This window comes from Schistocerca cancellata, chromosome 1 (assembly GCF_023864275.1).
Source record: "Schistocerca cancellata isolate TAMUIC-IGC-003103 chromosome 1, iqSchCanc2.1, whole genome shotgun sequence".
In the NCBI taxonomy this organism is placed as follows: Eukaryota; Metazoa; Arthropoda; class Insecta; order Orthoptera; family Acrididae; genus Schistocerca; species Schistocerca cancellata.
Window position 1 is genome coordinate 1,092,507,813 of NC_064626.1, and position 27,277 is coordinate 1,092,535,089.

The 27,277-nt window shown below is 42.7% G+C and overlaps 1 protein-coding gene across 2 annotated transcripts in view; it reads right to left on the bottom strand.

Annotated features, from left to right (window-relative positions):
* Positions 1-4,123: 4,123 nt before the first annotated feature.
* Positions 4,124-27,277, bottom strand: part of LOC126091445 (RCC1-like G exchanging factor-like protein) — a 149,855-nt gene continuing 126,701 nt past the window's right edge. For both annotated transcript variants that reach the window (XM_049907062.1, XM_049907063.1), the window contains exon 9: positions 4,124-5,322. In XM_049907062.1, the coding sequence (XP_049763019.1) occupies positions 5,245-5,322 (78 nt within the window). In that variant the 3' untranslated portion in view covers positions 4,124-5,244. The remainder of the gene's footprint in view (positions 5,323-27,277) is intronic.

Below are 27,277 nucleotides of genomic sequence, written 5' to 3' on the forward strand. Positions count from 1 at the left end.
ATGGTTTTGAAGAACACTGTTTATATGGATATTTTACAATATATTGCAATATTGTGGTATGATCTGTAACATCAAAATATCATTTTTAATATTCCATGAATTTTATGATGTGTTATTGAAGGATCTACCTTGATGACAGCCTTAGTCAAAATATATCTGTAACATTGTGAACTCATAAATTTTAAGATTGTGACTGCTGTGTATGGACGCAGGAGGAGCTGGCCACTGTTTGCGAACAGCTGAACGTGTTGATGGCTGCGGTCAGCCATCTTCAGGCTGCTGCCTCGGAGTGTAGCGGCAGTGGGTGTTACCCCAGGTGTTACATGCTTCACCCACTGTCCCTGCTGTCGAGACATCTTCGCAGGTACCGGGCGCAGTTGGGCCACCCTCTCCCCAAGGGGAGTGGCGGGTTCAGCGGTGTTCGCAGCGCACGAGGCAGAGGGTCAATGTGGAGGCTGGCCGTGTGGCATCGCCCGCTCTGCCTGTGAGTGAACATGTGGCCGCTCCTTCAGCAACGTCCGAGCAGGCACATGGGGGGAGGGGTTTATTAGTGATTGGGAGCTCCAACGCTAGGCGGGTGATGGAGCCCGTTAGGGAAATAGCAGAAAGGTCGGGAAAGAAGGCCAGTGTTCACTCTGTCTGCTTGCCAGGGGGTCTCATACGAGATATGGAGGAGGCCCTGCCGGCGGCGATAGAGAGCACTGGGTGCACCCGACTGCAAATTGTTGCTCATGTCGGCACCAATGACTCCTGCCGTCTGGGTTCAGAGGTCATCCTCAATTCATACGGGCGGTTGGCGGAGTTGGTGAAGGCAGAAAGCCTTGTTCGCGGGGTGGAATCTGAGCTAACTATTTGTAGTATCGTTCCCAGAACCGATCGCGGTCCTCTGGTTTGGAGCCGAGTGGAAGGCTTAAACCAGAGGCTCAGACGATTCTGCGGAGATCTGGGGTGCAAATTTCTCGACCTCCGCTATCGGGTGGAGAAATGTAGGGTCCCCCTGAATAGGTCAGGCGTGCACTACATGCAGGAAGCGACTACAAGGGTAGCGGAGTACGTGTGGAATGCACATATGGTTTTTTTGGGTTAGAGAAATTCCTCCCTAGGCCCGACAAGACACCTCCTGAGACACGGCAAGGTAGGAGTAGTCAAAATGCAACAGGGAATAACAATATTAATCTGCTAATAGTAAACTGCAGGAGCATCTATAGAAAGGTCCCAGAACTGCTCTCATTAATAAATGGTCACAATGCCCACATAGTATTAGGGACAGAAAGTTGGCTCAAACCAAATGTAAACAGTAATGAAATTCTAAACTCAGATTGGAATGTATAGCGCAGAGACAGGCTGGACAGTGAAGAGGGAAGCGTGTTTATAGCGATAAGAAGTGCAATAGTATCGAAGGAAATTAACAGAGATCCGAAATGTGAAATAATTTGGGTGAAGGTCACAGTTAAAGCAGGCTCAGACATGGTAATTGGATGTCTCTATAGGCCCCTTGGCTCAGCAGCTGTTGTGGCTGAGCAACTGAAGCGTAATTTGGAAAATATTTCGAGTAGATTTCCCCACCATGTTATAGTTCTGGGTGGAGATTTTAATTTGCCGGATATAGATTGGGAGACTCAAACGTTCATAACGGGTGGTAGGGACAAAGAATCCAGTGAATTTTTTTAAAGTGTTTTATCTGAAAACTACCTTGAGCAGTTAAACAGAGAACCGACTCGTGGCGATAATATATTAGACCTTCTGGTGACAAACAGACCTGAACTATTTGAAACAGTAAACGCAGAACAGGGAATCAGCGATCATAAAGCGGTTACTGCATCGATGATTTCAGCTGTAAATAGAAATATTAAGAAAGGTAGGAAGATTTTTCTGTTTAGCAAAAGTGACAAAAAGCAGATTTCAGAGTACCTGATGGCTCAACACAAAAAGTTTTGTCTCAAGTACAGATAGTGTTGAGGATCAGTGGACAAAGTTCAAAATCATCGTACAATAAGTGTTAGATGAGTTTGTGCCAAGCAAGATCGTAAGAGATGGAAAAGAGCCACCGTGGTACAACAACCGAGTTAGAAAACTGCTGCGGAAGCAAAGGGAACTTCACAGCAAACATAAACATAGCCAAAGCCTTGCAGACAAACAAAATTTACGCAAAGCGAAATGTAGTGTGGGGAGGGCTATGAGAGAGGCGTTCAATGAATTCGAAAGTAAAGTTCTATGTACTGACTTGGCAGAAAATCCTAAGAAACTTTGGTCTTATGTCAAAGCAGTAGGTGGATCAAAACAAAATGTCCAGACAGTCTGTGACCAAAATGCTACTGAAACAGAGGATGACAGACTAAAGGCTGAAATACTAAATGTCTTTTTCCAAAGCTGTTTCACAGAGCAAGACTGCACTGTAGTTCCTTCTCTAGATTGTTGCACAGACGACAAAATGGTAGATATCGAAATAATAGACGACAGAGGGATAGAGAAACAATTAAAATCGCTCAAAAGAGGAAAGGCCGCTGGACCTGATGGGATACCAGTTCGATTTTACACAGAGTACGCGAAGGAAATTGCCCCCCTTCTTGCAGCGGTGTACTGCAGGTCTCCAGAAGAGCATAGCATTCCAAAGGATTGGAAAAGGGCACAGGTCATCCCCGTTTTCAAGAAGTGATGTCGAACAGATGTGCAGAACTATAGACCTATATCTCTAACATCTATCAGTTGTAGAATTTTGGAACACGTAATTATGTTCGAGTATAATGACTTTTCTGAAGACTAGAAATCTACTCTGTAGGAATCAGCATGGGTTTCGTCCATGAGACTCAGAGGGCCATAGACACGGGTTCCCAGGTAGATGCCGTGTTTCTTGACTTCCGCAAGGCATCCGATACAGTTCCCCACAGTCGTTTAATGAACAAAGTAAGAGCATATGGACTATCAGACCAATTGTGGGATTAGATTGAAGAGTTCCTAGATAACAGAACGCAGCATGTCATTCTCAATGGAGAGAAGTCTTCCAAAGTAAGAGTGATTTCAGGTGTGCTGCAGGGGAGTGTCGTAGGACCGTTGCTATTCACAATATACGTAAATGACCTTGTGGATGACATCGGAAGTTCACTGAGGCTTTTTGCAGATGATGCTGTGGTGTATTGAGAGGTTGTAACAATGGAAAATTGTACTGAAATGCAGGAGGATCTGCAGCAAATTGACACATGGTCAGGGAATGGCAATTGAATCTCAATGTAGATAAGTGTAATGTGCTACGAATACATAGAAAGAAAGATCCCTTATCATTTAGCTACAATATAGCAGGTCAGCAACTGGAAGCAGTTAATTCCATAAATTATCTGGGAGTACGCATTAGGAGTGATTTAAAATGGAATGATCATATAAAATTAATAGTCAGTAAAGCAGATGCCAGGCTGAGATTCATAGGAAGAATACTAAGGAAATGCAATCTGAAAACAAAGGAAGTAGGTTACAGTATGCTTGTTCGCCCACTGCTTGAATACTGCTCACCGGTGTGAGATCCGTACCAGATAGGGTTGATAGAAGAGATAGAGAAGATCCAACGGAGAACAGTGCGCTTCGTTACAGGATCATTTAGTAATCGCAAAAGCGTTACGGAAATGATAGATAAACTCCAGTGGAAGATCTGCAGGAGAGATGCTCAGTAGCTCGGTATGGGCTTTTGTCGAAGTTTCAAGAACATACCTTCACCGAGGAGTCAAGTAGTAATTGCTCCCTCCTGCGTAAATCTCGCGAAGAGACCATGTGGATAAAATCAGAGAGATTAGAGCCCACACAGAGGCATACCAACAATCCTTCTTTCCATGAACAATATGAGACTGGAATAGAAGGGAGAACCGATAGAGGTACTCAAGGTATCCTCCGCCATACACCATCATTTGGCTTGCGGAGTATGGATGTAGATGTAGATTTGTTATCTTACATATGTAATGTTATGTAAAATGCACATAACTGTTAAAAAAGTTGTATAAATGTATCAGTAGACCAGCTTAGCTGCCAGCTGTGTCAGACTACTGTCAGTCTTGAGTAGCAGCAATGAAGAGTCTTCAGTTGTGTATGAATGGAGAGAAATGTGTAACTTAATAATTAATGAAACATTAAAACTTGGTTGAGTAGTATTACCGATTTATTGTAGAAAGAAAAAATGTAGTTACACTATTTATATTTTCAGTACTTAAAACGCTAATCCAAAAAATGAGGAGACAAAGAAATATGGTGATGACTACCACAAATTAAAATAGTAGTAGTAGTAGTAGTAGTAGTAGTAGTAATAATAATTCAAAGTCCAGGATTAAATAACAACAATTATATGAAAAGAATAGATTGCTATTCACCACACAGAGGAGGCATTGAGTTGCAGACAGGCATAACAAAAAGGTGCTAAACATTTAACATTTTGGACAAAATAGTTTTCCTTCAGAAATAGAAAACAAACACACATTCACACAAGTAAACTGACACATACATGTGTGGAATTACGGTTTTAGTGAATATTAACATATATTTGCAGTCCAGAAATCAGTTACAATTTTCTCCAGACATGGTTTACACATCTGTCTGTGTCATAAATCAAGTTGAATACAATGGTCAGTTTCTACATCTATTTACAAAATGTTCAAAATGCAGAACATGGAATCAGCACACCCAAAGTGCTTCAGATCTCATCAAGCAAGTTTCCTGTAGCTGTCATCTGTAAAACACCCAGCCACTTAAACAAAATTTTAATTGACTATGTACAATAACATTTTTATTACATAATTGTAAGTCAAGTTCTGGATTATAAGCCAGATTTACATGGAAACTGAAGCAAAACCACAGGTCAACAAGTTTCATACAAATAAATTTTCTTATTTCAAACATTTTTAGTATTTCTTTAGCTAAATTGTATTTCACAACAAAATGAATAAGCAATTTGATTTTCAGATCATCTCTATTCAGATTATCAAATGTCACTTATTTATTGGTTTGCTTCATATCATCATGTCCTCCTTGATCTTCTTTATCAATGATCTTATTTTTCTGTATGTGAATGGATTAATTTTATTTGTTTTAACTCTTTCCATTTAGCAAACTTAGAAAGGCAAGTTGCGAACATTTCATTTCAAATGAAATATTAATATTTACATTTCACCACAACTTTCCTACTATTTATTTCAAATTAAAAATGAAAATGATATATCATTACTATATCTATGTCTACATATACTATTTGCAAACTCCTTATATTTATCAAACATATGGCTGACATAATGCAACTGTATGATCCACTCCACAGCTAACTTTCTTCACTTGAGCTCCCACTGCAACCTGAAACAAAAATGAATGCAACCATACAGAACTTTATTATGTGATACAGTTGCTTGGCCATGAGGAAGAAAGGGGGAAAAAAAGTACGTGGCGGCGTAGCACCTCTTCTCTGTAAAGGAGGATCAGTGCCCTGAGAGGCAGCTAGCACACTCTGTATGCTTGTAACATGTACATTTGTTTTAAATATTTGTGCTGGCTAATAAATAGTGTGGAAACTGTATCTCCATGCTGTGTCACTAATCTGCTGTCACACTGCTGGTACCCCATTTTCCACAATGATCATCCCAAATTTATGCATTGCCCCAGGATTTTTCTGTCAGGTCAAAAATCTGCTGCACTTATTATGCTGTCAAGAATGCTGCCATTACAAATGGTACAACCTCATCATTTCTTTGGCAATGTTGACATCATCTCTTGACAAGTGCTTGTGAAATCCATGAACTTTGCCTGTGCAATATCACTAAATAGTATATCAAGAGGTTGTAACAATGGAAAATTGTACTGAAATGCAGGAGGATCTGCAACAAATTGACGCATGGTGCAAGGAATGGCAATTGAATCTCAATGTAGACAAGTGTAATGTGCCGTGAATACATAGAAAGAAAGATCCCTTATCATTTAGCTACAATATAGCAGGTCAGCAACTGGAAGCAGTTAATTGCATAAATTATCTGGGATTATGCGTTAGGAGTGATTTAAAATGGAATGACCATATAAAATTAATCGTCGGTAAAGCAGATGCCAGACTGAGATTCATAGGAAGAATACTAAGGAAATGCAATCCGAAAACAAAGGAAGTAGGTTACAGTAGGCTTGTTCGCCCACTGCTTGAATACTGCTCACCGGTGTGAGATCCGTACCATATAGGGTTGATAGAAGAGATAGAGAAGATCCAATGGAGAGCAGTGCGCTTCATTACAGGATCATTTAGTAATCGTGAAAGTGTTATGGAGATGATGGATAAACTCCAGTGGAAGACTGCAAGAGAGATGCTCAGTAGCTCAGTACGGGCTTTTGTTGAAGTTTCGAGAACACACCTTCATCGAGGAGTCAAGCAGTATATTGCTCCCTCCTACGTATATCTCTCGAATAGACCATGAGGATAAAATCAAAGAGATTAGAGCCCACACAGAAGCATACCGACAATCTTTCTTTCCATGAACAATATGAGACTGGAATAGAAGGGAGAACCAATAGAGGTACTCAAAGTAACCTCCGCCACGCACCGTTGGGTGGCTTGCGGAGTATGGATGTAGATGTAGATGTAGAATATCTGTCAAGGCTTGGATGATACTACAGTGCTGAACAACATAGAGACAATGGCTTCATTGTTCGCCACATCTTCAAACCAACCTCGCATCACTGCTGATGCCAAGCAGTGAACTGTGCCAAGGCAGTGTTGAATTGACCGAGTGAGAGTCACAACAAACAATGGCCACCCTCCTCCATAACAAATGTTAATCTAAGTGCCTTCAACTTTAGCGCAGGATAAAACATTACTAGTGATTATAGAGTTATAACACTCGCATTAATGCCCCGAACCATACCGATGGCTCCCACAGTACCATTACGGTTGAACAACTATGGCCCCCACCATACCATTCCACTGTTCTGTTTTGTCATGCATCTGCCAACAGACCACAGGATCAATGTTTACATCACCTTTTAATTCCTATGCATTTTGAGTTCTGAAATCCTGTTCTGACCGTTGCGAGTAAACGCGAATTCCATGAGACAGACTATGACGTCCCTTATATCCCAGCTGCACCAGCCACACTGGGCATCACAATCGACTTCAGTTCTGGTCCAGCACAGTGCTTCCCATTTCCATCAACTGCAACCAGCACCAAAACCAATTATGGACTCTGAGAACGCATTTTACATGACCTCAGGGTCAGATACCACTGCCTCCCTGTTCGAGTGGTGTCACACTTGTGTTAGCTGCACCAAGAACCAATGCACATAGACAGTGCTGTTGGATAATAAATGGACTATGCCTTCCTTCTTTATGGTGCCAGGACCTCAAGTGCACTCTAATATGCATTTTCTGCCATCTCAACATATGACACTGGAAAAGTCGTACCTACTACATCGGCCCTCGATTTTCACTCACCCACGCAGCCATTCATCAGTCACCTGAGTTCTATGCACATCACCATGATATGCTGGCACCACCCATGCTGCGACAAGACCCGCCTCATCGTGCACCACCCAATGTTAAGCCACATTTCCTGCCTACCTTGCACACCAATGCTCCCATGTCTTCCACCCCTCCTGCTGCCCATCTCATGATGGTGCCTTACAATCAAACCACTGATGGTCACCATACCATTCACCACCATCTGATGCTACCATTGTTCTGCATTCATTCTCCCATCATGTGGTTCACCTTCAGTGAGTGTTTGATGTCAGCCAGTAGCATCGATTGGGACAACGAGAAGTTCATCACTCAACAACATCTAACAAGCATGCCTGAGCAGCAGCTACATCTCGTAAACAATGAGACTACGTTGGGCAACAGCATGCCATCTTTGCTCTGGTGCCACCTGCGAGTTGTAATTGTGCCAACACTCCTGCCTGATTGTGCACTATTGATATTTTGGCTTCTAAAACTGCTAGAGAACATCCAAACAGCGATGCCTACAAATGAAGAGGCACTGCTGGAATTTAAACTTTGACTCACTGACAGAAGCAGGCACTATCATAATACCACATTATAATCAACATGCCACAATTCTATGTTGCAGTCAATGCCCAGCACACTTGCACGGAAACAAATTATGCACAATTCTGGCCAAGCTACCCCAACATTCTGTGCTGCCGCAGACTGTCCGACTATGGCTGGACTGAACTGAATCAGGCTGTGGCTCCACCACCTCTCACACTCCACGTGCCTTTCATGGCCATGGTGGGCAGCAGTCACCTATCACAACAGCTGAGGTTGAGGTTGTCACCCACCCAGCTGGCCAACACCCTGACTCTGTGTACAAACAAAGGCTGCACCGACCAAGTGCGTCGCCTGCTTCCAAGTCCTATGCATAACAATACTACTGCTGGATTTCACAAGGTCTGGGCAGGACACACAGTGGTGCAGACAACCCTGCACCTACCCAAGCTACTTCAGTGACTGACGTAGGTGCAACAGTCTGCTCTTCATCAAGTAGATGCGTTTGCATCCTCCCCCCCCCCCCCCCCCCCCCCAAAAAAAAAAAGAGCACCAAGGGAGCATTTCAGTGGACATATGGTCCCTGACTATTGGATCATGACAGGTGCTCGCACTTGTACTTCCTTGTTCATACAGACACAGACGCCAATGTCAGCACTCTACCACTTGCTCTTGTGTCAGCTCAGATGGTAGAGCACTTGCCCGCGAAAGGCAAAGGTCCCGAGTTCGAGTCTCGGTCGGGCACACAGTCACACTGTATTGTCTGCGGAGTGCACCAAGTGGGGTTTGTGATGCTTCACTAACATGAAAGGTGTCTCCATGGTAGACGTGCTGTCGTAGTGATCAGTGTCAAGGTGATGAAGGTAGTCGAGATGCTGTTGAGCAGCATGTAGTGCGTTGGTGTTCACGATCCGTCTCCTTATTCGTTCGTTGGTGAGGCATGTAACCTCGTTGTCATGATGTAATGATGAGTATTTATCTGTCTTTAAGAATAGTTGGTTGAAAAGTGCTTTGCTTTGTAGCTTCAGGTCCAGTGGTATGTTGAGGGGTGGCAGCATGCCCGATGGCATTGCAGTGCTGGCAGGTAATGTATCGCTCACCACACCATGGATCAATTGCTGGCCAGCCCATCGTAGTAGGAGGGTGCGATTTAAATCCAGCAATAGCTGGTAGTGCCAGAGGAAGTTGACACCCAGGACTGGTTCACCTGTCTCTGTCACTAGGAATGTCCAAGGTATTTGCATATCTGTGCCAAGGATGAGCATGATGTGTGCAGTTCCAAAAACTGCGATTTTAGTGCCACTGGCTGCCGCAGTTGCCACAGCGAAGATGACAGTGTAACAGGCACACAAGAGCAAGTGGTAGAGTGCTGACATTGGCATCTGTGTCTGTATGAACAAGGAAGTACAAGTGCGTGCACCTGTCATGATCCAATAGTCAGGGACCATATGTCCACTGAAATGCTCCCTCGGTGCTCTTTTTTTTTTTTTTTTTTTTTGGGGGGGGGGGGGGGGGGGGGGAGGATGCAAACACATCTACTTGATGAAGAGCAGACTGTTGCACCTACATCTCATCTCCTATCATATCAGCACACACTCCGCTGCAGAGTGAAAATTTCATTCTGGAAACATCCCTCAGGCTGTGGCTAAGCCATGTCTCCGCAGTATCCTTTCTTTCAGGAGTGCTAGTTCTGCAAGGTTTGCAGGAGAGCTTCTGTAAAGTTTGGAAGGTAGGGGACAAGATACTGGCAGAAGTAAAGCTGTGAGTACTGGGCGTGAGTCGTGCTTCTGTAGCTCAGATGGTAGAGCACTTGCCCGCGAAAGGCAAAGGTCCCGAGTTTGATTCTCAGTTGGCCACACAGTTTTAATCTGCCAGGAAGTTTCATATCAGTGCACACTCCACTGCAGAGTGAAAATTTCATTCTTGAATACAGTGTGACATTAACAGTGACAGCTTACCACATCGTGCCTTGCTTCCTGGACTCGATCCACGCTCCCCCAATGGACCACATACAATCTGTGCCATGCGGGATGGTACAGCCCACCACATTACAACCACACCAAGTCCCCCTGTCTGTCATCGCCCCTATCATCTAGCTCCCCACAAACTTAAAGTTGCTAAATCTGTGGTGGACGAACTTTTGTGAGCTGGTATAGTCAGGCCATAAGACAGTGCTTGGGCCTCCCCAATTAAAGTAGTTCCTAAAAGGAATGATACTATGTGCCTATTTGGTGACTACCACTTCCTTATCATCTGTGCAATCATTAACAGCTACGACATTCTACACTTGCATGCTTTTTCCCCATGTCTTAGTCAGAGCAAAAATTTTCAGCATCATCAAATGCTAAACAGCATACCTGCAAATTCCAATGGCAAATGGAGACATGCCAAAAACGCAATAACCATGCCAACCAGCCTCTTTGAGTTCCTCTACATATTGTGTGGACTAAAAATCATGGCATGGACAAGCAAAGATTTTATTGATAGCATACTGTGCAATTTAACTTTTTGTTATTCCTATCTAGATGATGTCACCTAATCTTTTCGCAAAACAAGCACGACCATGATGACTGCCTGTATATCCTCCTTGATACGCTGGCCTCTCATGGGGTTGTGATAAACAAACCCCATGTGACTTTTGTCAGACACCATGTTGATGCATTCCACGCATCTGGAATGCGGCCTCCTGAGAAAAGTGACCAGATGTGCCTCCTCCCATATCCCAACAACTACAAAGAGCTGCATTGGTTTTTGGAGGTCATAAATTTCTACTGGAACCAACTGCCAAACGCCACTGAGATTTTGCTACCACTCACTCAAGCATTGTGCAGCACAAATATTTCTGGTAAACTATGCCTCGCCTAAACACTGAAAATGCAGGTGGCCTTCAACAAAATAAAAGAACACCTGTTACATGGTGCTACCCTCACCCACCCATCGCCCAACACACATCTACTAACTGTCTCTCATGCTAGCGATTACACAAGCAGGCGTGCTTTACAGAAAGAGATTAGTGGAATCAGTCAGCTACTCAGTTCTTCTAACGTAAGCTTACTGATACCCAGAGAAAATAGTCCACATTTGACCCTGAACTACTAGCCGTATATGAAGCAGTTCGTCACTTTCAATATGATGTTGAGACGAGATCCCTTTATGATATATGCAGGCCATCACCCATTGTCAGATGCATTCCGCAACCTATTGGCAGATTCTGCACCCAGGAGATGCTGCTACTTAAATTTCATAGCATAGTTCACTACCAACGTGCGATATGTTAAAGGTTCCTGTAACACTGTGGTGGACTATCTTTTCAGTATTGCAGCTACCTCCACCCAGCTGCACTTTGACAGAATCATAGATGCACAAGCAACAGATTCTGATCTCCACAGCTTGTTTAACAAACCAGTCATTGTCCTCCAATTGCAACAAAGCATGCTACCCAGCACCACCAAACAAGTTTGGTGTAATGCTACGAATGGATGGATCCAACCAATTGTCCCAGATGCACATTGCAGGACCATTTCTGATCTCCTTAACCTTGCACATCCAGGCATTGCCCTACTGTATGCTTCATCATGGAACAGTTTGTCTGGCCTAACATTAAAAACAATTTTGCCATGTGGTACAGGACTTGCATTCCATGTCAGTAGGCAAAAAAACAGGCCGCCACATACAGCCACCCTTTGGTAAATTCCCAATTCCAAAGCGGCGGTTTCAGCATGTCCACACTGATGTCATAGGGCCACTCCCTGAATCGTTCAGTTACCATTACATACTGTCAATGACAGATCACGTGACACAATGGGTGGAGGCCACATCCATTTCCAACATGTCAGCACAGACAGTAACAAACACTCGTCAACAGTTGGATTGACGGATTCTGTTGCCCAGCCTCCTTAATGTCGAACCTGAGTTGTCAGTTTGAATCCCAACTGTTCAATTACTTACATCACTATCGCAGATGCCACCAGTTCCACACAACTGCCTACCACCTCTACCAATCGACTCTTGGAATGGTGGCATTGAACCATTAAAGCAGCTCTCATGTACCACTCAGTATCACGGCTGGTGGCCCTTCCATGGATTCTCCTGGACATTCTCACAGCACATAAAAAAGGACCCTGGTGCATCACTTGCAGAAATACTATAAAGTGAGCCCCTCACTCTACCCACTGAATTTATAATGTGTGAAACAGTACCCAAAGACATATATATATATATATATATATATATATATATATATATATATATATATAAATAGAGGGAAACATTCCACGTGGGAAAAATATATCTAAAAAGAAAGACGATGAGACTTACCAAACAAAAGTGCTGGCAGGTCGATAGACACACAAACAAACACAAACATACACACAAAATTCAAGCTTTCACAACCAACGGTTGCCTTGTCAGGAAAGAGGGATTTTAAGGGAGAGGATAAGGAGTCATTCCAATCCCGGGAGAGGAAAGACTTACCTTAGGGGGAAAAAAGGACAGGTATACACTCACACACACACACATATCCATCCGCATATACATGCATATATATGCGGATGGATATGTATGTGTGTGCGAGTGTATACCTGTCCTTTTTTCCCCCTAAGGTAAGTCTTTCCACTCCCGAGATTGGAATGACTCCTTACCCTCTCCCTTAAAACCCAAATCCTTTCATCTTTCCCTCTCCTTCCCTCTTTCCTGACGAGGCAACCATTGGTTGCGAAAGCTAGAATTATGTGTGTTTGTTTGTGTGTCTATCGACCTGCCAGCGCTTTTGTTTGGTAAGTCTCATCATCTTTCTTTTTAGATATATTTTTTCCACGTGGAATGTTTCCCTCTATATATATATATATATATATATATATATATATATATATATAAAAAACAAAGATGATGTGACTTACCAAATGAAAGTGCTGGCAGGTCGACAGACACACAAACGAACACAAACATACACACAAAATTCAAGCTTTCGCAACAAACTGTTGCCTCATCAGGAAAGAGGGAAGGAGAGGGAAAGACGAAAGGATGTGGGTTTTAAGGGAGAGGGTAAGGAGTCATTCCAGTCCCGGGAGCGGAAAGACTTACCTTAGGGGGAAAAAAGGACGGGTATACACTCGCACACACACACATATCCATCCACACATATACAGACACAAGCAGACATATTTAAAGACAAAGAGTTATGTCTGCTTGTGTCTGTATATGTGTGATTGGATATGTGTGTGTGTGCGAGTGTATACCCGTCCTTTTTTCCCCCTAAGGTAAGTCTTTCCGCTCCCGGGACTGGAATGACTCCTTACCCTCTCCCTTAAAACCCACATCCTTTCGTCTTTCCCTCTCCTTCCCTCTTTCCTGATGAGGCAACAGTTTGTTGCGAAAGCTTGAATTTTGTGTGTATGTTTGTGTTCGTTTGTGTGTCTGTCGCCTGCCAGCACTTTCATTTGGTAAGTCACATCATCTTTGTTTTTAGGTGTATAATAGAGGGAAACATTCCACGTGGGAAAAATATATTTAAAAAGAAAGATGATGAGACTTACCAAACAAAAGCGCTGGCAGGTCGATAGACACACAAACAAACACACACATACACACAAAATTCTAGCTTTCGCAACCAATGGTTGCCTCGTCAGGAAAGAGGGAAGGAGAAGGAAAGACAAAAGGATATGGGTTTTAAGGGAGAGGGTAAGGAGCATTCCAATCCCGGGAGCGGAAAGACTTACCTTAGGGGGGAAAAAGGACAGATATACACTAGCACACACACACACATATCCATCCGCATATACACAGACACAAGCAGACATAAATGTCTGCTTGTGTCTGTGTATATGCTTACCCCCCTAAGGTAAGTCTTTCCGCTCCCGGGATTGGAATGACTCCTTACCCTCTCCCTTAAAACCCATATCCTTTTGTCTTTCCTTCTCCTTCCCTCTTTCCTGACGAGGCAACCGTTGGTTGCGAAAGCTAGAATTTTGTGTGTATGTTTGTGTTTGTTTGTGTGTCTATCGACCTGCCAGCACTTTTGTTTGGTAAGTCTCATCATATTTCTTTTTAAATATATATATATATATATATATATATATATATATTCATTCTTGTGCCATGCACACCCTCCCATCATATGACACAACAAGCTTTTATTCATAAACACCTGGCCATGTGTTTTCATGCGATACAATGTACAGGTGTAATGAAACTTGCCCTATAACAGCTATTCACAGGACCATACTGAATGTAGAAATCGTGATACAGAGGCTTTTGATATTGTAACTGCTGGAAACCAAACTATAGTCCTGGTGAACCGGCTTAAACTGGTGTGGAATTTAGTGGACCTGCCGCAACACACATACCCATCCTACCACTTTCTATGCACCCGTTACTCAATTTTCAAATGCATGTGAATCCCTTGTATTTCTGCCTGGCGACATACCCATCATGTTATGTGATACTGACCTTGTGGTTACCACTACCTACATGGACGTGTGGTGAGGTGCAAGTATTGTCACATACAGTTTTGTGCACACCACTCCTGTTCCATCAGAAGTTGACATGGCAGGACTCACCTCTCGTTTTTCAGCAGACAGTAAACTCACCATAACCACATCAGCTTACACCACCACTGGTCCTGCAATACCTGCTGTCTGCCTCTTCAAACACCACCACCAAGCCAGCAACAATTGCAGACACCACTGAGTCTACTTCCTTACTCGCTAACACCGCCACTAGCAACCTGCTATCCGTAATGCCAATGTCGCACTTTGGGCATGCCCCCCCCCCCCTCCCCTTCTGGCACACGTTGCTGACAATGATGTGTCTTCCATCATGTGAATCATGCAAATTTTTACAAGTGGGTAGAGCACTAAAAAACAGGTCATGACTCAGTGGCTGATGAACACAGTTCTGGCCAACCAGTTGCAGTTTCAACTCCCTCACTTCAAAGTCGAACTGATAACATTATTTGTGCTGACCGCCAGGTGACTGGAAATGATAGTTGATAAGATTCAAGTTAGTACTGGTACAGTTCATAACATTATCTGTAACAAACTGAAGTACCGCAAAACATGTGCATGATGGGTCCCAAAGGAGTTGACGTGGCTACACAAGGAAATGAGGTTGTGAGTGCGCACAGGGCTAAAGGAACGTTATGAAAGAGAAGGTGAGCACTTCCTCAACAAAAGTTTAACTTGTGATGAAACTTGGTTTCACTATTATAAGCCAGAATCAAAAAGACAAACCATGGAGCGAAAGCACACCAACTCACCTGTCAAGAAAAAATTCAAAACCCAAGCATCAGCAGGAAAAGTCATGTTGACAGTGTTTTGGGATGCTGACGGTCCAGTTTTTTGTGATATCTCAAAGAGGAGCGTACAAAGAACAGCCAATACTACTCAGTTTTGCTTTTAAACAAGGTGAAGCCAGTCATGAGAGAGAGATGTTGTGGATCTCAGAGGGGAGGTGGGATTCTCCAGCAAGACAATGCATGTACTCATATTGGTCAACTAACCCGTGACAGCATTGATAAAATGGGCTCGGAAGTACAGCCTCATCCCCTTTACAGTCCTGATTTCGCACCTAATGATTTCCATTTGTTTGGTGCACTGAAGGAGGCATTACATGGGAAGAGGTTCCACGAGAACGAAGACATGAAAAAGTTTGTGGGAAATTGGTTCAAACACCAAGACAGAGTGTTCTTTGCAGCTGGAATAAAAAAAGCTTGTAGCCCATTGAAACAAGTGCATAAATGTTCAAGCAAATTATGTTGAAAAGTGGATAAAATATTGTTTTGTAAAAATAAATGCTTTTTCTCCAGACCAATTTGTCTCTTTAGTTATTTAATGACCCTTTTAGATAGGTGTGACAGAAAGGCAAACTGAACAGTACGCTCCCGAAAAATCTGTTCCATGTTTTTGCTGCATTTTTTAGTCCATATTACATGTAGCAGAACTTAAAGAGAGCGAATGACATGATTATCAAAGTTTTTGGTATGTCTTTGTCAGCCGTTGGAATGTCTAGATATGTTTCGCAATCGACAATGCTGAAAATTGTTCCCCCAACCAAAGCATAGGAAAAATCATGCAAGTGCATAACATAGTAGCTGTCAACGATTGTATGGGTGTTGAGGTAGTACTAGTCACTGTGTAGGCACCTAGTACCATCCTTTTTAGGAACTAGTTTAATTGGTGAGGTCCAAGCACTGTCTGATAGTCTGACAATACCAACTCGCAAAAGTTTATCCACCGCAGCTTAAGCCACTTTAAGTTTGTGAGGAACTAGCTGATAGGGGCGGTGACAGACAGGGGGGACTTAGTGTGGTTGTAATGTGGTGGGCTGTACCGTCCCACATGGCACAGATTGTATGTGGTCTAATGGGGGAGCATGGAGTGAGTGCAGGAAGTGGGACATGATGTGTTTCGCCATCATTGTTAAAGTCAGATGGCACTGTCTGAGCAGCACACTTAAGTGGGGGTTGTGATGCTCCACTAACCTAAGAATTGTCTACAGTAGAAGTGCCATGGTAGTGATTGGTATCGATGAAGGTCTTTGAGATGCTGTTGAACTGCATGTAGTGACATGGTGGCATCCAGGATTCACCTCTGTAGTTGTTCGTTGGCGAGGCATGTGGCCTCATTGTCATGAAGCAATGATGAGTACTTGGATCCTTTAAGCATAATTAATTGAAAAGTGCTTTGTTTTGCAGCTTCAGGTATAGTGGCTTGTCGTGGTGTAGCAGCATGACACAACGGTGTTGAAGTGCTGGAAAGTAGTGTATCACTGACCACACCATGGATCGACTGCTGGCATCCCATTGTAGCAGGAGGTCAATTTAAATCTGGCAGTAGCTGGTAGTGCCAGAGGCAGTTGGTTTCCAGGATTGGTTCAACTGTCTCTGCCACTAAGAATATCCGAGATGTTTGCATATCTGTGCCGAGGTTGAATGACACATGTGCAATTCCAGCAACTGTGATTACAGTGTCAGAGGCCATGCACAGTTGCAGTGGCAATGGAAACAATGTAACAGGTGCTAGAGCAGCAGTGGAGTGCTCACATCGGCACCAGTATTGATGAGGAAATATGTGTGCAAGTGAATGTCAAGGACAAATAGACGGAGACCATCTGTCCATTGATAGGCTGCATCAGTGCTGCTTTGTTGTGGTGTACAGTGGCATCTTTTTAATGGAGGGTGGCCTGGTGCACCTACATCAGGTTGCTGTAGTAGTTTGGGTAGGTGCAGGGTTGTCTGCAGCACTGTGCATCCTGCATTTTTGTGTGTTGGACATAGAAGCAAGTGATGCACTTGGCTGGTGCAGCTGTTGTTTATAAATAGAGTTAGGATGGTATCTAGCTGGGAGGACAACAACTTTAGCTGTCAAGTAGGTGACTGTTGTCTGCCAGAGCTGCGAAAGGCACTCGGGTTGGTAGAAGCAGGGAGCACGGCGCAGTTCGGGTCAGTCCAGCCATTGTCGGGCAGTCTGTGGCAGCATGGAATGTTGGGGCATCTCAGTCGGGATGGTGCAAAATTGGTTTTGGTGCAGGCATACTGGCCATCAGCTGCAGAGTAGTGCTGTTGGTTGTTGATTAGAATCTGGTGTGATAATGTCTGCATTCTGTCGGCATGTCAAAGTTTAAAACTCCAGTGGGGCCTTCTCATAAGCAAGCATCCATGTTTGGATGTTATCTGGCACTTTTAGAAGCCAAAGTTTCCATAGCTCACAATCAGGCAGGAGCATTGGGTCAATTAGAACTGACAGGTGGTCCCAGAGCAAAGATGGCATGTTGTTCCCCAAAGTAGTCTTGTTGATTAAAAGATGTAGCTGCTGCTCAGGCGTGCATGTTAGTCACTGTAGCAGTGGTGGCTTGGCAGTTCTGTATTTGTGAGAAGCCAGAACATTCAAAAGCAAGCTGCTAATATGGTCTGCATTGTCTCCGAGGTGGCTAAGAAGTATGGTGAACTTCTCATTGTTCCCAATAATACCACTGGCTGACATCAAACACTTTCTGAGGGAAAATCACATTGCAGGATAATCCATGCAGAACAATAGTAGTTTATGATGGTGCTGGATGATATGATGGCTGTCAGTAGTTTGATTTAAAGTAATATCACGAGGTGGTCATGGCACAGTGCTGGAGAGGCAGGACGTGCAAGAGCACTGGTGCATGAGACATACAGGAAATATGACTCAACATAGGGCATTGCAGTGCATAATGAGGTGGGTCATGTTGCGCTGTGGGTGGCAATGGTGTAACACAGGAATGTGCATGGAACTCAGGTGGCTGTCTGAAGAATGGCTGTGCACGGGAGTGAAGTTCCAGGGCTGATACGGTAGGTGCAACTTTCCCCATGTCAGTTGTCTAAGACGGGAGAAAATGTATGGGAGAGAGCATATGAGGCCCTGGCACTGTAAAGAAGGAAGTCATAATCCACTTACTATCGAATGGCACTACCTGTGTCTTATGAGGTTCGTGCAGATGTGCAGTCATTCGCAGAACAGTTGATGTGGGCATGACAGCACTTGAACTGGGAGGTGGCCGTATCTGACCTTGCCAAGGAGAGGCTATGAGAAACACGTTCTCTGAGTCCATATTTGGTTTTGGTGCTAGATGCAGGCAATGCAAATGCAAAGCACAGTGCTGTACCAGAAGCAACTCGATTGTGATGCCTTGCAAGGCTGGCGTGGCTAGGAAATGACTGGCATCACAACTGTCTCGTGGATCCCATGTTTAGTCACAATGGCTGAAACAGGATTCGGAAAATCAGAATGCAATAGGTGACGTAAACCTTGATCCTGCAGTCTGTTTGCAGATGGATGATGGAACAGAACAATGTAGTGGTATGGCGTAGGCCATTATTCAACCGTGACGGCACTGTGGGAGGCATCCATACACTCCAGGTCGTAAATGAAAGTATCATACCGCTCTTAATCACTATCATTGGAACACGCAATGTTTTGTCCTTTGTGAAAGTCGAAGAACTTTTGTTATGGAGGTCAGTGGCCATTGTTTATTGTGACACTCTGCTGCAGATTTGTTTGAAGTGCCAGGAGTAGATTCACGCAGTGTAAAATTTGGAATGTTTATCGTGAAGTCACTCAGTAAATTCAATACTCCTTGTGGCACGTTTGCTTGACATTGGTGGCAATGCGAGGTTGGTCCAAAGATGTGGTGAATAACGAAGGCATTGTCGCTATGTTGTTCAGCACTGTAGTAGTGCACAAGTGTTTGTGGATATCCAGCGATTTTGCACATGGGATGTTCGTGAAATTCACAAGCACTTGTTGAGAGATATCGTCAATATTGCCAAAGAAACAAAATGGTGAGGTTGTACCATATGTAACAGCAGCATGACTGATGGCATTAACGGTGCGGCATATCTGCAACTTAATGCCAAAATTGCAGCACAACATGGAAACTCGGGGTCACCACTGTGGGAAATGGTGTACCAATGGCATGATAGCAGAATAGTGATACAGTATAGAGATACAATTCTCACACTATTTATTAGTAAGCACATATACGTAACACATGTAAGCATTACAAGTGTACAGAGCATAATAAATCCTATTGCCTCATGGGCAGGAATATTCATTAGAATGAAATTTTCACTCTACAGCGGAGTGTACGCTGATATGAAAATTCCTGGCAGATTAAAACTATGTGCTGGACTGCAATATCCTTTCTTCCAGGAGTGCTAGTCCTGTAAGGTTTGCAGGAGAGCTTCTGTGAAGGTTGGAAGGTAGTAGACGAGGTACTGACGGAATTAAAGCTGTGAGGTCAGGGCGTGAGTCGTGCTTGGGTTGGTAGAGCAGTTGCCTGCGAAAGGCAAAGGTCCCGAGTTCGAGTCTCGGTCTGGCACACAGTTTTAATTTGCCAGAAAGTTTCAGGAATCTTCATTTACAGAGTCAGAAATGTTATGCCACAACAAGTTTCATAAAACATTTTATCTTAGGCACTAATCATTGCCAGCTGAAAAATGTGAAGTATAAATTCACAGCTCGAGGTGCAATACAGAATACAAGTGCAACAACACTGCAGATATTTTGTAAAAGTACTTCTAAATCAGCCTATTTCTGTGATAAATTTAAAGTAGTTTTTTATGAGAAATTCAATTATGTTCTTTAAGAAATTCAGTTATGTCTGAACACCTAATGCTGTTGCATTCCTAAAAGCTATGCAGACATCCTAAGAATCAAGACTGTCACATGAAGATGGAACTGAGATACTGAAACACATCATCACTAATAGAGATACATTTTAGTGACTGGTTATCATCATCATACAAAGGAATCTGGAATACAGGCTTTTTGTTCATTATAGAATACCCACACACTTCTAAAATTGATTGTGTAAGCTTCTGCTAGAGTACATGTTTAGACAATTTAAACATAACATAACATATGTGGGAAATTACGAACTGCTCCATAATTTATGTGCAGTTGTGACACTGTTCACAGAAAATTACACCATTTCCTTCAGTGTAGCTGACCTAAATCAAGGCAGATGTTAACCTTTGCAGAAAAATGTTGGAACAGCATTCTTATTTCTCTCAGTTTCCCATACCCATTACAGATAAGTACAGATGGGGCATACAGAGGCTCTTTGATTCATTATCATCATCATCATCATTTAAGACTGATTATGCCTTTCAGCGTTCAGTCTGGAGCATAGCCCCCCTTATACAGTTCCTCCATGATCCCCTATTCAGTGCTAACATTGGTGTCTCTTCTGATGTTAAACCTATTACTTAAAAATCATTCTTAACCGAATCAAGGTACCTTCTCCTCGGTCTGCCCCGACTCCTCCTACCCTCTACTGCTGAACCCATGAGTCTCTTAGGTAACCTTGCCTCTCCCATGCGTGTAACGTGACCCCACCATCTAAGCCTGTTCGCCCTGACTGCTACATCTATAGAGTTCATTCCCAGTTTTTCTTTGATTTCCTCATTGTGGACACCCTCCTGCCATTGTTCCCATCTACTAGTACCTGCAATCATCCTAGCTACTTTCATATCCGTAACCTCAACCTTATTGATAAGGTAACCTGAATCCACCCAGCTTTCGCTCCCATACAACAAAGTTGGTCGAAAGATTGAACGGTGCACGGATAACTTAGTCTTGGTACTGACTTCCTTCTTGCAGAAGAGAGTAGATCGTAGCTGAGCGCTCACTGCATTAGCTTTGCTACACCTCGCTTCCACTTCTTTCACTATGTTCCCATCCTGTGAGAATATGCATCCTAAGTACTTGAAACCGTCCACCTGTTCTAACTTTGTTCCTCCTATTTGGCACTCAATCTGTTTATATTTCTTTCCCACTGACATTACTTTCGTTCTGGAGATGCTAAGCTTCATACCATAGTCCTTACATTTCTGATCTAGCTCTGAAATATTACTTTGCAAACTTTCAATCAAATCTGCCATCACAACTAAGTCATCCGCATATGCAAGACTGCTTATTTTGTGTTCACATATCTTAATCTCACCCAGCCAGTCTATTGTTTTCAACATATGATCCATAAATAATATGAACAACAGTGGAGATAGGTTGCAGCCTTGTCTTACCCCTGAAACTACTCTGAACCATGAACTCAATTTACCGTCAACTCCAACTGCTGCCTGACTATCCATGTAAAGACCTTTAATTGCTTGCATAAGTTTGCCTCCTATTCCATTATCTTGTAGAACAGACAATAACTTCCTCCTAGGAACCTGGTCATATGCCTTTTCTAGATCTATAAAGCATAGATACAATTCCCTGTTCCATTCATAACACTTCTCCATTATTTGCCGTAAGCTAAAGATCTGGTCCTGACAACCTCTAACAGGCCTAAACCCACACTGATTTTCATCCAATTGGTCCTCAACTAATACTCGCACTTTCCTTTCAACAATACTGAGAAGATTTTACCCAAAACGCTGATTAAAGAGATACCTCTGTAGGTGCTACAATCTTTTCTGTTTCCATGTTTAAAGATTGGTGTGATTACTGCTTTTGTCCAGTCTGATGGAACATGTCCCGACTCCCAGGCCATTTCAATTATCCTGTGTAGCCATTTAAGACCTGACATTCCACTGTATTTGATGAGTTCCAACTTAATTTCATCCACCCCTGCCGCTTTATTGCACTGCAATCTATTGACCATTTTCTCCACTTCCTCAAATGTGATCCTATTTCCATCATCATTCCTATCCCATTGTACATCGGAATCTGAAACATTACTGATCATATTTTCACCTACACTGAGCAACTCTTCAAAATATTCCCTCCATCTGCCCAAGGCATCAACAGGATTCACCAGCAGTTTTCCTGACCTGTCCAAAGTACATGTAATTTCCTTCTTACCTCCCTTTCGAAGACTGCTAATTACACTTCAGAATAGTTTTCCAGCAGCTTGACCCATAGTCTCCAACCTGTTTCCAAAGTCTTCCCAGGATTTCTTCTTGGATGCTGCAACTATCTGATTGGCTTTGTTTCTTTCTTCAACATAACTTTCTCTGTCTACCTGGGTTCTAGTATGTAGCCATTTTTGATACGCCTTCTTTTTCCTTTTACAGGCTGCCTTGACTGTATCATTCCACCAAGCTGTTTGCTTCATCCTACTTTTACACACTACTGTTCCAAGACATTCTTTAGCCATTTCTAGTACTGTGTCCCTGTACCTTGTCCATTCCTTTTCCAATGACTGTAATTGACTACATTCAACTAACTGGTACCTTTCTGAGATCGCTGTTATGTACTTGTGCCAGATTTCCCTATCCTGAAGTTTCTCCACTCTTATCCTCCTACATATGGACCTGACCTCCTGCACTTTCGGCCTCACAATCTCAATTTCACTGCAGATTAAATAATGATCAGTGTCATCAAAGAATCCCCTGAATACACGTGTCCCCCTCACAGCCTTCCTGAATTCCTGATCTGTTATTATATAGTCAATGATAGATCTGGTTCCCCTGCCTTCCCAAGAATGTTCTTATGTTTAAAAAAGGAGTTTGTGATTACTAAGCCCATACTGGCACAGAAATCCAAGAGTTGTTTCCCATTCCTGTTGGCCTCCATATCCTCTCCAAATTTACCCATAACCTTTTCATACCCTTCTGTTCACTTTCCAATCCTGGCGTTAAAATCACCCATGAGCAGAACACTGTCCTTGTCCTTTACTCTAACAACTACATCACTGAGTGCCTCATAAAAACTATCCATCTTATCTTGATCTGTCCCTTCACAATGCGAATATACTGACACAATCCTAATTTTCTTGCTAGACACTGTCAAATCTATCCACATCAGTCGTTCATTTACATACCTTATTGCAACTACGCTGGGTTCCATTTCTTTCCTGATGTAAAGCCCTACACCCCATTGTGCAATTCCTGCTTTGACTCCTGACAGGTACACCTTGTGTTCTCCCACTTCCTCTTCTTTCTCACCCCTTACCCGAATGTCACTAACAGCTAAAACGTCCAGCCCCATCTTACTTGCAGCCTCTGCCAGCTCTACCTTCTTCCCAGAGTAGCCCCCATTGATATTAATAGCTTCCCATCTCGTTACCATTTGTTTGCCAAGTTGTATCTTAGGAGTCCCTGGTTTGTCAGTTAGAGGTGGGACTCCGTCACCTTCAAAGGTCCAAGGCATTTTGCTCTGATTGTTGCCAGCATCATATTTAAAGTACCAGGGAAGCAGGTTGCTAGCCTTACTTGCCCCGAGTCCCATTGGGTTTTACCCCTAATGGCTGAGGGACTAACCGGTGGATTTGGTAGTCTTTGCCGTATGAGCACAAGGTGACCACGACTCAGAATATGTCCGAGATGCCCATCCTTATTCCAAAGTAACTGGTATCCCGACTGTCGGGATCACTTACTTGGCCACTCATACGTTGCCCGTGGTTCATGAACTAGGACATGACTACAGGAACCCACACCATGAACCTCTTTGATTTCGCAGGGAAAATTGCTGCACTGGCCCCCCTCAAAAACTGATTGTCTTATAGAATAGGTGTGCTTATTTCAGTCACAGGTCTTTGTGCTAAGACATCAGTCAGCCAAAAAATAAGATGTACTTCCTGAAACATTAGTGCAAATTATTTGAATGTGCAGTGTCTGTGCCTTCAATAGAACAGAGACCACGCAGATCCAGCATCAGTGAAACACTTCAGTGCGAATGTACAAATACGTCTGACCTCCTGCGAGAATCTCTATGTGCGAACAGGACAGGGACTGCAGACAGGTGGCGCTAGATGGGAGTGTAGATCGGCTGTGAAGTGTACAGAGACAGTCCATGCAGTTGCACTGCCCCAGGTGGCATAGTAGTTACCGCACCTGCATAGTAAGCAGGAGATCCTGGATTCGACTGTCGCCGCTGATTCTGCTTGATGTCCTGCTGCAGTGGATAGTAGTGATCCCACTTCAGTATACATATAATTAGTGCAAATGTTTTTCTTTAGCGCATAAGTATGACACTACTTATTTTGTATGAAATTTTTTTTTATACATTTTCAGAAAGACTCTGTTGTTTAAAACTTCCAACTTCTGCCGACAGTGCACATATAACACATGCACATCAAACAACTGACACTTTAGAAAATGATACAGAATGTAGAGCCTACAAAATATTCCATAGAATGATTTAGCTATGTACAGTATGGGGAATGTGATTACCCCAACAGCTGAGACTAGTAATCCTCACTCCTTTCAACCACCCATGGTTGTTTATAGAATTGAACTATCACGTATAAAACAGCTTCAAATGTCAGATTACTTTACAAATGACTTAAAGAGTTAAATATCTAGTGTTAAGCATATAACATGTGTATGACTGAAGAAGAAAAATCTTAATTATGTTGATTTTATTAATTTCAGATTCTTCACCCATATGCTAATGAATATGTTTATAAAAGGTTTGAAATTATGTTTAAAGTTTGTTGGACGTCACTGAGTGATATTATTGATTATGAATGTGTATTGTCTGAGTGATTTGTGATCTGTTTTTTTTTTTTTTAATAAAAAAAAACAGCTAGTTTTTCATACACCTCTATGTTTATGGTGACATATCTCCTAAACTGTGTCACATCCAGTGACACAATATGCAGATACACTCAATGGTATCTGTAGAAACTGTCTGAAAAATGTGTTAGGTATAGAATCAGCAGTAGAAAAGTGATATCTTGCGAACCGTGGATGAAGGGTATCAGACGGATGCCATATTCCTTTACTTCCGGAAAGCGTTTGACTCGGTGCCCCACTGCAGACTCCTAACTAAGGTACGAGCATATGGGATTGGCTCCCAAGTATGTAAATGGCTCGAAGACTTCTTAAGTAATACAACCTAGTACGTTGTCCTCGATGGTGAGTGTTCATCAGAGGTGAGGGTATCATCTGGAGTGCCCCAGGGAAGTGTGGTAGGTCCGCTGTTGTTTTCTATCTACATAAATGATCTTTTGGATAGGGTGGATAGCAATGTGCGGCTGTTTGCTGATGATGCTGTGGTGTACGGGAAGGTGCCAGATGAATAGGAAAAAGAATCCTGTAATGTTTGAATACTCCATTAGTAGTGTAGCACTTGACACAGTCACGTCGATTAAATATTTGGGTGTAACATTGCAGAGCGATATGAAGCGGGACAAGCATGTAATGGCAATTGTGGGGAAGGCAGATAGTCGTCTTCGGTTCATTGGTAGAATTTTGGGAAGATGTTTATCAGTAAAAGAGACCGCTTATAAAACTCTAATACGACCTATTCTTGAGTACTGCTTGAGCGTTTGGGATCCCTATCAGGTCAGATTGAGGGAGGACATAGAAGCAATTCAGAGGCGGGCTGCTATATTCATTACTGGTAGGTTTGATCATCACGCGAGTGTTACGGAAATGCTTCAGGAACTCAGGTGGGAGTCTCTAGAGGAAAGGAGGCGTTCTTTTCGTGAATCACTACTGAGGAAATTTAGAGAACCAGCATTTGAGGCTGACTGCAGTACAATTTTACTGCCGCGAACTTACATTTCGCGGAAAGACCACAAAGATAAGATAAGAGAGATTAGGGCTCGTACAGAGGCATATAGGCAGTCATTTTTCCCGCGTTCTGTTTGGGAGTGGAACAGGGAGAGAAGATTCTAGTTGTGCTACGAGGTACCCTCCGCCGCGCACCGTATGGTGGATTGCGGAGTATGTATGAAGATGCAGATGTAGATGAATAAATTAATATGTCATGCCTGTTGCTGGAACTTTTCTGTAGGAACATCGAAAATGTAATAAGGGATAATTTTTTTCTTTTACTGTTTTGTGGGGTATGTCAATGAGATATAAAGTATGAAAAGATTTTGAAATTATGTGCAAAGTCTGTTGGCAGTCACTAAGAGCTCTCTTCTGAAATACTGGAGGAATATATTCTGGGTGATCTGCAAGGTGCACATACCTCAGGATATAAACACAGTTTCCAGCATGAAATTTTCTCTCTGCAGTAGAGTGTGCAGTGTTATGAAACTTTCTGGCAGATTTAAAATTGTGTGTTGGGCCAGCCTTTGAACCCGGGACCTTAGTCTTTTGCATGCAAGTCCTCTAGTCCCAGTCCGTTATACACTTTTAATCTACCAGGAAGTTTCATACACATGGTTGCTTAAGGTATTGTGTTAGACCTTTAACGTGAGATTTTATCTCTTAATAGTACATTTATTTCTAAATAGTAGATTATAACAGCATTTTAAATTTGAAATTCTGTCAGTACTTACATGAAATACCAAAACTCAAACTTTTGTTTTCTGTGGAAGCCTTTACATAGAAAATGTGCAACTGGGACCATGTAACTGTTTTACTCATTTAGTAACATAGTAGATATGCCTTGTAGACAGCTCAGCAACAGTATGCTGAAGAAGGCAATAAGAGAAATCTGCATGACAAATCAGAGCAGTTTCATTCTCACATTCCTTTGTTATGCAGTACAGTACCAAACTCAAAAACATGGAAGGGAGAATAACTCACAAAAGAAACAAACTTGTGCTCCATAATTGTGTGCCTCATTTTATCATTTCAAACCCCTTGCTAAGAGAAAAGAAGGCATCCTTCACAACATTAACTGAAATTTCTATAAATTAAACTCATCTTTCTTACATCCACACTTAAAAAAGTCTAATAAATGCAAAATTCCTGAGACCTTTGGAGCACTCCAAGCCTTAACAACAGAACATAACCTCCCCCCCATCCTTACCTCTCTCCTGAGTCTTGTGCATGTATTCTTTATGTATGGGATTCAGTTTCTGTATCTACTGCACAATAAGGAAAAAAATGTAGTCCTATGTGTGAAGATATAGAGTAAA